Source organism: Semicossyphus pulcher, unplaced genomic scaffold (assembly GCF_022749685.1).
Source record: "Semicossyphus pulcher isolate SPU_LCO1_2020_fin unplaced genomic scaffold, fSemPul1.0.p SCAF_4, whole genome shotgun sequence".
NCBI classification, from domain to species: Eukaryota; Metazoa; Chordata; class Actinopteri; order Labriformes; family Labridae; genus Semicossyphus; species Semicossyphus pulcher.
In genome coordinates, this window is record NW_027211715.1 from 33,263,256 (window position 1) to 33,273,159 (window position 9,904).

The 9,904-nt window shown below is 37.2% G+C and overlaps 1 protein-coding gene across 1 annotated transcript; it reads left to right on the forward strand.

The window, feature by feature from the left end:
• Positions 1-7,125: 7,125 nt before the first annotated feature.
• Positions 7,126-9,140, forward strand: LOC138606914 (galactose-specific lectin nattectin-like). Its single transcript, XM_069679389.1, has 4 exons — positions 7,126-7,203; positions 7,367-7,504; positions 8,673-8,784; positions 9,000-9,140. Exons 1-4 carry the CDS (start codon positions 7,165-7,167, stop codon positions 9,077-9,079), a joined length of 369 nt encoding a protein of 122 aa, XP_069535490.1. The 5' UTR covers positions 7,126-7,164; the 3' UTR covers positions 9,080-9,140.
• Positions 9,141-9,904: the final 764 nt, after the last annotated feature.

Here is a 9,904-nt window from a genome sequence, read left to right on the forward strand (position 1 = left end):
TACAGCAGTGTTTCAAGATTTATTGACATTTCTGTTTGATTGAAATCTACATCAATAAAACTAGTTTACTCAGCATTAAATCTGACCTCTTTTTTAACAACTGTCCAACACCAATGGTCAAAAGGTTTCAGATTTTTAAAGAACAAAATAATTAGGGTTAGGGTTCACTGAACAGGTCAGAATGTGTAGTAATGAAATAATACCATTATGTATTCTCCAAAGATAAATCAGAGAACTTTGTGAGCAGCAAAACATTACTCAGATTTACTGTGGCATTGGAGGAAAAGTCAGAGGAACACAAGTCGGCAGGTTTCAACAAGCCCTCAGACTGTTAACGAACTATATCAGCTCATACAAAAGTGATACATCAACAGAAACCTCTTGATTTTATTTTGTGATAACATTTTCTTAGACTTAGATTTATCTTAAAAACAGATTTCTGACTTTAGAAATAGTTGATGCAGCCAAGCAATGCTTCACACATAGTTAAAGTGTGTAAACTGTAACATCATACTAATATTTTTTTTAAACAAAATGTTCTATGTTTACCTTAAGTCTGATATTAACACCGAGGCTATAGCAACTTGGGGGCAGCAGAGAATCCACCTTCTCCAAGTTATTTTATGTCAGTCTGGTGATCCTCGTTTTTTTTCATCATTGTTTTATTGAGTAGCTCTAGCTTTCCTTTTATCTGCTGGTTTCACAACCTAACTAGGAAAGACAGAAATATGAACAGTATTAGTGTTCACAGAGATCACAGGAGTAAAATAAAGAGATCTTAGAATTATTTTTGCAATTAGCAAATCCTTCAAAAAGACGCAAATATAGAGCTACTTCTGGACAGCTTCTTCTAAGTGTATTTTCAGGCTGTGGCTATGATTTACCTGCTTGTAAAACTAACCACTGTTAAAAATCATTCATCCTCTCTAGAATCACACCACTTAATGCTCAGCGAGTTCATAACACACAAGTCTGTGCCTGTTACAGACATGGGGATGCACAGCAGCGCCTCTACTCTATGGAAAAAAACTGTGTATTTGCAGATACAGTGAAATCACGTTTATGGGACAGAGGACTGTGAGACCGCAAGCTTTTGTTTCCCTCGTCTCCTTAAATCAGGATACTGCTTTCGGTTCGGTGCGGATCTTGTGATGCTGGAAGACATGGACAAGCTCACCGCTGTCTCCGCACACGCCTGCTTCACATCAGGAAGATTCTTGCCCGAGACCCACACAGGGCAAAGACTCAAGACCGACCCCAAGCTCTCGATCATGCATGCTCATGCTGATGCGCGCTCTCTCTCATACACACAGAAATCGACACACACACACACACGCACACACACACACACACACACACACACACACACACACACACACAAACACAACTAAGAGGTACATTTATTATAATCCTCAAACAACTACCTGTGCTGCTGAACATTGTTCCCACAGATATTTACATACTGTTCATTGTCTGTTACGCATGCACTTGAGAATGCAGCCATGTGATCAAGCAACAACAATAAGTAAATAAACATTTACAGCCGATAATTCTTTGATGGTCAGCACACACAACTTTAATAAACATGAGATCCTGTCTGAGATTTAATGAATGAAGTTGCGCTGCAGTGCTTCATGTGTAAATGTACACAGCATCTCTCTTAATTTTTAACAGGGGATTGCTTCAGTGGTTTTAACATCAATCTGTGCAGCGGCATGTATCGTACAGTGACCTGTGTGTGTTCTGCGTGTACAGAGAAATCCACTATGTAAGGTAAAGGTAAGGTAAAGTTTATTTGATATAGCATATTTCACAGAGCTATGTCACAAAGTGCTTCACAAAAAATCACAGTGCAATAACAACAACAATAATGATCAAAAAATTAACCCAAAAGAAACCAATGGAAAACACAATTGTACAAACTTATGTTACATGGTCAAAAGCCAACTTGAAAAAATGTCTTTAACTGCTTTTTAAAAGCAATGGCGAATTTATGGAGTGAAATCTCATTGGCCACCCCAAATCGAAAGTGCTGTTGAGTGCAGGCCACGCCATCAGCTGCATCCTGCCGAGCACCGGGAGTGCATTTGACGGAGAGGAGACTTCAGTGTTTTATAGACATAAGCAACATAATTAAAGAGAAGAAGAAGAATTGCATCTAACTGCTCAAAGAGAGGTCACCGTCATTACGTGCCGTGAAAGCACTGGAAAACACCGGTGGGAGTGTTTTTCCAACACGCCACGCAGAGGTTTATGGGCTCAGTGAATGAACCATCAATGAATAACCTACAGTGTGTGTTTACAGCGAGCAATCTCTAGAGATGCAATACAAATAGTAATTTTTACAAATTGTATGTCTGTTGTAGAGATAGACCGATATGGTTTTTTCAGGGCCGATACCGATTATTAGTAGTCAAGGAGGCGGATAACCGATATTTGGAGCCAATATTCATTTGCAGTAAAAGTTAAAATATTGGCGTCAAAATTTTGAATAATACAAACTCCAACACTTAACTTTGTTTAAATGCCTTTAAGCATATGTTTATTAAACAAACAAAAAGCGCAGGTAGTTCCCAGGGTCAGCAGCATCTCTTATAAAGTTAACTGAAAATTGAAATAAATAAATAACTTCCTGACGTTTTATAAAGTAAATAAAACAAAGTTAAATAAAATTTGCAAAGAAATGAACTCTTATCGGCCGTCAGATTAAAAATAATAATAATAATAAAAATAAATGAATAAATAAGAAGAAAAAAAAAGGCAGATGCCGATATGCATCAAAATGCCGAATATCGGCGCCGATAATCGGTCTATCCCTAGTCTGTTGCTTTTACAGTGGGAAGTGCTGCAGTGTTCACATCTGTCTAGGTCAAAATCATTAGGGGACGATTGCTACCACGGAATTGTTTTCCTCTTCTTTATTTCTCTTGCAGTTTACCATATCATGTAGCATAGCAATACATGAAGTAATGAGACAGACAGCTTCGCTGGTTACTAGATTTAAACATAAATTTCACCATGGTGGTCCTCTCCTCCTCCGAGCTGCTGGTCAGAGACAAAAGCAGGGTATGCGGAAGCATGGATGTTAATTGCGCACTGTAAAAGTCAAGAAATGGAGCGGTGTAGATAGCAACACGCCTGCCTTAAAAGGGATGAGAGGTTACAATTTGATTCATGTTGCGCCCACAACACACAAATGCGCCTCAAGTTGCGCATTTGTTGCACATCTCTATAGACTTGGGGCTTCAATTCTTTAATATAATTATATATAGCTTTATAACTGCTATTTATACATATGTGGACTGATTAATTACTTTTGAAGTTCTTACAAGAAATAACTGTGTGTCTTTACCGTAAAACGTTAGAAAAATACAGTCGTCTTGATGATAGAATCATATCAGTAAACAATATCTAGACACTTGACATTGGGCATTGGATCTTTTAAAAGAAATGATAGCTGACTGAGGCTTCTCTGAAAAACTTTGGTGGCAGAAATCACCAACCGCCACTGAAGTGACTCATTAAATCAAGGATGTTCAAGAAGTTCAGAAGTAAGAAACTTTATTGCAGGATTGGTTGCTTCACAGGGTTTACAGCCATTATCACAATTGTTGCACTCTGGGGGCTAATATCTGTATTTGTGTGGTTTCTAAAAGGGGAAATAATCAGACAGAAAAAACAGAATACATAGCATTAAACCCAGTGATTAAACAGAACTGACGTTCCCCCTATAAACAAAGCTACCACAGTGGTGCTCCCACCAACATTAATGAATACCTTTAAACTTACTTTAAGCAGAGCAACTACACATTTTACAAGTGTCCACCAAATTTAAAGTAATAAACTATTTCTATAATCTACAAAGGATTTAATGACACAACATAATTACAGTAAATCCCACATGATCTAGGCTTAAGAACATACTCACTACTTTTGTCCCTCAAAACTCAGACTTAAAGTTAAATGCTTACAACAAACGTTGAGTAAAAACAACATTAAACACTATGACATGAAGCAGAGGCTCTGCACATGTAAAACATGCAGTTGCTCTTAATTTGGCCAAACTAAACATCAAATGGAACAGCAATTAACTCTATACATGACTGATATATGTGTGGTACAATGTTTATAACACACTCCAAAGTACTTACAGTTCACTGGACGCACACAGCAGCAGCAACAAACAGTAGCGCCCATTCTTCAGACTTGAACATGAAACTCAAAACTGTCCGCTTGTATCTCTCCTTTGATCTTGCCAGTGCGCTAAAGAGGCGGAGCATACCACTCTTGGGTTTTGGAAGAGTCCAAGTGGTACCAGCCTTTTTAACACTTACTCTGTGTGAATTAACCCAATCTAAATACTCTGTGTTGATGCTGATTTATGGCTATGTGTTCAATTTAATACACCTTTTAGCAATCCACAAGGCAAAGTCACCTGATGTTGTAGTTAATAGAAGTACCCACTGACATTTAGTCGTATAGTGTAATAATTTAATTTTGGCAAGGCCTTATTTTATCATTTGCATTAGATAATTAATTTACCTATTAGTGAATAATGACACAGACCTCGTTATGGTGGGGTGACGACTGATGACTTATTTGAGTGTGTGCTTGTCCCACGCCCACTATCACAGAAATGTGTGGATGCAAAGTTAGAAATAATTATTTAAAAGTTGGTGTGTTTGACGTTCATGTGAGGAAGCTGTTACGTTTACATCCTTGTTTTTATTTAATCACGTGTGCAGCACACGTAATAACCTAATGTGTTATTCGAAATTGATTGTAGATCAATGTGGTCCCGAGATCCCCTAAAATCATTCATCCTCGCTAGAATCAGACCACTTGATACGCCATAGGTTCTTTTGATGTCTGTCTTAACAGCCGAATCCTTTTCGTGTTGTTATCAAGTTGTTTACAATTCTACTCCTCAGAATTCATTTTAGATCCTGTTCCATATTCAAGCTCCTGAACAGATTTGTTTGTTGTTTGCATTGTTTGTTTAAATTCACTATATGGCATGTAGCAAAAAGATCACTGGTGAGGTGAGCCATTGGTGATGAGGCCTTGCTCTAATTGGTCTATCAATTCCTCCCAAAGTTGTTAAATGAAGTTGAGGTCAGGGTTCTGTGCAGGCCAGTTGGGTTCCTCCACATCTAGCGCCACGTTGTGTAAATAGTGTTTTTTTGTCTACGTTAGCGCCCGTGGGCATGTTAGTATTAAAATGAGGGGTGGTCAGGCTAATGGTTTGGTGTGTTGCTATCTTGAGAGCGCAGAAAGCTACTGCGCCATAGACCAACAAAAACCTGGTTTTAGAGTCTATGGCGCAATATTAAGAGATTTCCCACGCCCACTATCACAGAAATGTGTGCATGCAAAATTAGAAATAATTAATTAAAAATTGTTGTGTTTGGCGTTTATGTAAGGAAGCTGTTATGTTTACATCCTTGTTTTTATTGAATCACATGTTCAGCACATCATAGAATTCTCCACAAATGTTTTTTTAAGAAAAAGCTTAACCTTTACTTAAGGCTGGGTCAATGTGTTATTAAAAATTGATTATTTATCAATGTTGTCCTAAGATCCCCTATTAATATGCAAATTTCTGAACCTAACAATCTGTAGAGGGTATATAAAGAGTGGTTTTCCTCCAAAACGTTACCTGCTTTCTTCAAGTTCAGACTCATCTGATCATCACAACAAGGTAAGGGCTTCATTCTCTTTTTCATAGCATTTGCCTTGTATTATATATTAATGATTTGCTCTTCACTGTTCTTAGTATGGCAGATTCAATTTATAACAATACATGTAAAACAAGAAATATTTTCAAGTTCAAAGCAATTTTCAGTTGAGTTCACTCTCAGGGAAACTCTAAACCTCATATTGTTTAGCTCTTCACTGTGCAGCATTTCTCTGAAATATGGACCATGTATTTGTCAGGATTATACGTTATGTATTATACGACGGAGTATTAGGGCCACATTCAAAAAAATCTGAGATTACGAGAGTAAAGTTGTAATATTACGAGATTGAAGTTTTTATTCTATGACACTAAAGTTGTCGGAGAAAAAAGTTGTAATATTGACTCGGAAACTTGATAATTTGCTCAGTACTGTTCATGGTGGATTCATGTTGGGTTTCTATCTAACTACATACAGAACAGGTCTAGACTGTACTCTGTGTTTATGTCAAAGAGTCTTGAGATAACTTTGGTTTTGATTTGGCGCTATACAAATACAATTCAATTGATTGATTGATATGGATGTGTTTTTGATACTCAAATATCTGTTACAGAGTTAATTTAGCTTATTTAACCAAATCTGATCCTTACACAGATGGCGTTCACTCTTCACCTCATTGTGCTCCTTGGCTTGAGCAGTGGACTATGGATGGGAGCAAATGTAAGTGTTATTCATTTCAGAAGCTATAATGTGGGCTATGCTGTAGCTCCTCAGAAATGTTGCTCCACGTGTCTGATGGTGGCTGAGATTGTTAATGATAGAAAAAACATGAATACAATAGAATTCCTTTTAATCTGGATCCTACTTTTATTCTTTACTGACATGAGTATGATTTCTGATATATTTACTTGTAGTACCTTTTGTAGACTGTTCAAAAGATTTTGAATCAGTCAATAATCATATTTATTTGGAGAGGTTATATTGGAACACAAACAGTCTTAAGAAAGATGGTTTATTTGTGTTAATGGTTGCTATTCCAACAAAGCCAAACTTACTCACTTGGCTATGGCAAGGATCCATTCTTGGACCCATTCTTTTTTCTATATCTATAGTAATGATATCCTTTCTACCGAGCCCCAAAAGTCATGAAAGATGATGTTTTTTTGTCTTCCATGCACAAGATATTAAAACTCCCTTTTTAGTCTCGAGCATTTTTCAAATAGCTGATAATGTGTTCTTTGTTCACAGGCGTGGAATAAGTGCAACATCAAAGGTTGGTTCTTCACTCTCTTCAATTATGGAGCCAAATGCTCAAAATACAGTAGCCACAACTTTCTGTCTGCAGCCAAACTTCAGTTGGCCTCCAAGTATGTATTTATGATTGAATGATTGTTAATATTTAAAGTCCATCTAACATGGCATTTGTTTTGTAGGTTGCTGTAAGGTTTGCCCCGAAGGTTGGACTAAGTTGGATGGTCGCTGTTACATGTTCCACTTCGATGAAAAGGACTGGTGTGACGCCGAGGTACTGTATAGAAAACTAATACAATAACTTCCAACGCTATATTTTTGGTATATTCTCGCTACAAGACTCATTTTTATGTAGATTTCATTTTTCTTCACACTTGCACATTCATCATACTTCTATAGTATATCTTCATGCCTCTTCCTTTGTTTGTCCACATTAGAGCCATTGCACTGGAGAAGGAGGGAATCTGGCTTCACTCCGTCAACCTAATGATGACGATATACTTATAAATTACGTGGTTAAGTTAACAGGTGGAAAGAGAGAAGGAGTTTGGCTCGGCGGCAGTGATGCAGTCAAGGTAAGTGATTTATGTATGATTGATAACACAAAAGAGAAACGGACTGCGAGACTAAAAGCGATACTTGGAGTCAGTGTTTGCAAAATAAGATTTTAAAGAAATTTAGAAACAAAAATTTGAAAACTGTCCTTGCTCACCAAAAACAGGTGAAGTACACAGGCGAAGTTTCAGACAACAGGAGAACAAAACCAGGTCGTCTCAGTTGTATTATTTATTACTCCCTCGCTCCTTGGAGCCTACTTAAACTGAATGTTGCTCCAGATCTGCCACTTCACAGGCCTACACAAAGCTCTGAGAATCAAGTAACAGTGAGGGACCCTCAGATTCCATCAACAGGGATGCTGGAGAGAAGCATCCTATTGTCCTATTGTTTTTCCATAATTTCTGATGAGCTGATAATTCATGACCATCATGTTTATTATGATTTACATCATGTTGATTTTCCCTTTTTAGCCCCCCAAAACAATATTTACTGTTCAAAAGGCAGCATCATTACATGCAAAGTTGTTAAAATGAGTAAATCAATAAATACAGACAAAAATAATGAATAAATAACACAATGCTTAAGCCAATAGAATATGGTTCCTGTGCCTATTAGGAGGACACAGTAGAATGGCAGACTGCAGGATTTTCTCAATGTGCAGATGTCTGTGAAAAAAGTGACTACAGAGGGATAATACTAAGACTGTAACTAAAGAGTAATTTCTTGGGTGGGGTTGTTGACTGTACTGTTCGATAATGTTTGAAGAAATTCCATATCACGTTGAATTCGTTTGAACTTGATTTTAGGCAAAAGTGACAGCCCTAGTGTCTTAGGACCACTGATGACAATTTAGTCTTGTGGGTTGGATGTCAATTGTTCAGTGCTTCCTGTGTAGCCAGCTGAGTCTGCTGCTTGTTGTTTACAGTCCCACTACCAACTTTAGCTAGGAGAATGGAAATAAAGTTGAAAGTCAATGTCTCTGATTGGACTGTTATCTGCACTCACGGATTGTTTACCTGCATACAATTTAAGCCAGGTCAAACCTGATTGGTCAACACTAATTCAACTACAAAAAAAACAGAACTCTTCCAACACAAAACATGTTGTCCCTCGTCTACAGATTCAGATTGTATTATTTAGTATTTTATAATATTATTTACAGACTGAATGAGCTTTTTCTTTCAGGAGACATTCTGGAAGTGGAGTGATGGTTCAAAGTTTGACTTCAAGAAGTGGGCCCCAAAGGAGCCAAACAACCTAAGGGGCAACGAACACTGCATGGCATTGAGCGGAACCGGTACGGATCTACTGGGTGTTGTCCTCTTGTGATTTTTAAGAAATCTTTTGGTGATATTAAATACATAGAACTATTTAAAACCATATCAGAAAATAATGTGTTGCCTTAGTAGTTCTTACTAGCACTAGATATTGTTTCAGTTAACTAGAAGAAAAATCAAGAAAGTCACAAAGTACAGCCTCTGAAGTCTTTGTGTTCTGTGTGTCTGTTTACAGGGAACAAAAGAGTCAATGACCTGAAATGTTCGCGCAAGCTTTCTTTCATGTGTGCCAAGGACCTTGAAATAAAGATGTGATAATGTAACATCTTGAGTGATCCTGATGGGATGCCACGTCACCATCATTCTCACGCCCTGATACAGCAGTGTTTCAAGATTTATTGACATTTCTGTTTGATTGAAATCTACATCAATAAAACTAGTTTACTCAGCATTAAATCTGACCTCTTTTTTAACAACTGTCCAACACCAATGGTCAAAAGGTTTCAGATTTTTAAAGAACAAAATAATTAGGGTTAGGGTTCACTGAACAGGTCAGAATGTGTAGTAATGAAATAATACCATTATGTATTCTCCAAAGATAAATCAGAGAACTTTGTGAGCAGCAAAACATTACTCAGATTTACTGTGGCATTGGAGGAAAAGTCAGAGGAACACAAGTCGGCAGGTTTCAACAAGCCCTCAGACTGTTAACGAACTATATCAGCTCATACAAAAGTGATACATCAACAGAAACCTCTTGATTTTATTTTGTGATAACATTTTCTTAGACTTAGATTTATCTTAAAAACAGATTTCTGACTTTAGAAATAGTTGATGCAGCCAAGCAATGCTTCACACATAGTTAAAGTGTGTAAACTGTAACATCATACTAATATTTTTTTTAAACAAAATGTTCTATGTTTACCTTAAGTCTGATATTAACACCGAGGCTATAGCAACTTGGGGGCAGCAGAGAATCCACCTTCTCCAAGTTATTTTATGTCAATCTGGTGATCCTCGTTTTTTTTCATCATTGTTTTATTGAGTAGCTCTAGCTTTCCTTTTATCTGCTGGTTTCACAACCTAACTAGGAAAGACAGAAATATGAACAGTATTAGTGTTCACAGAGATCACAGGAGT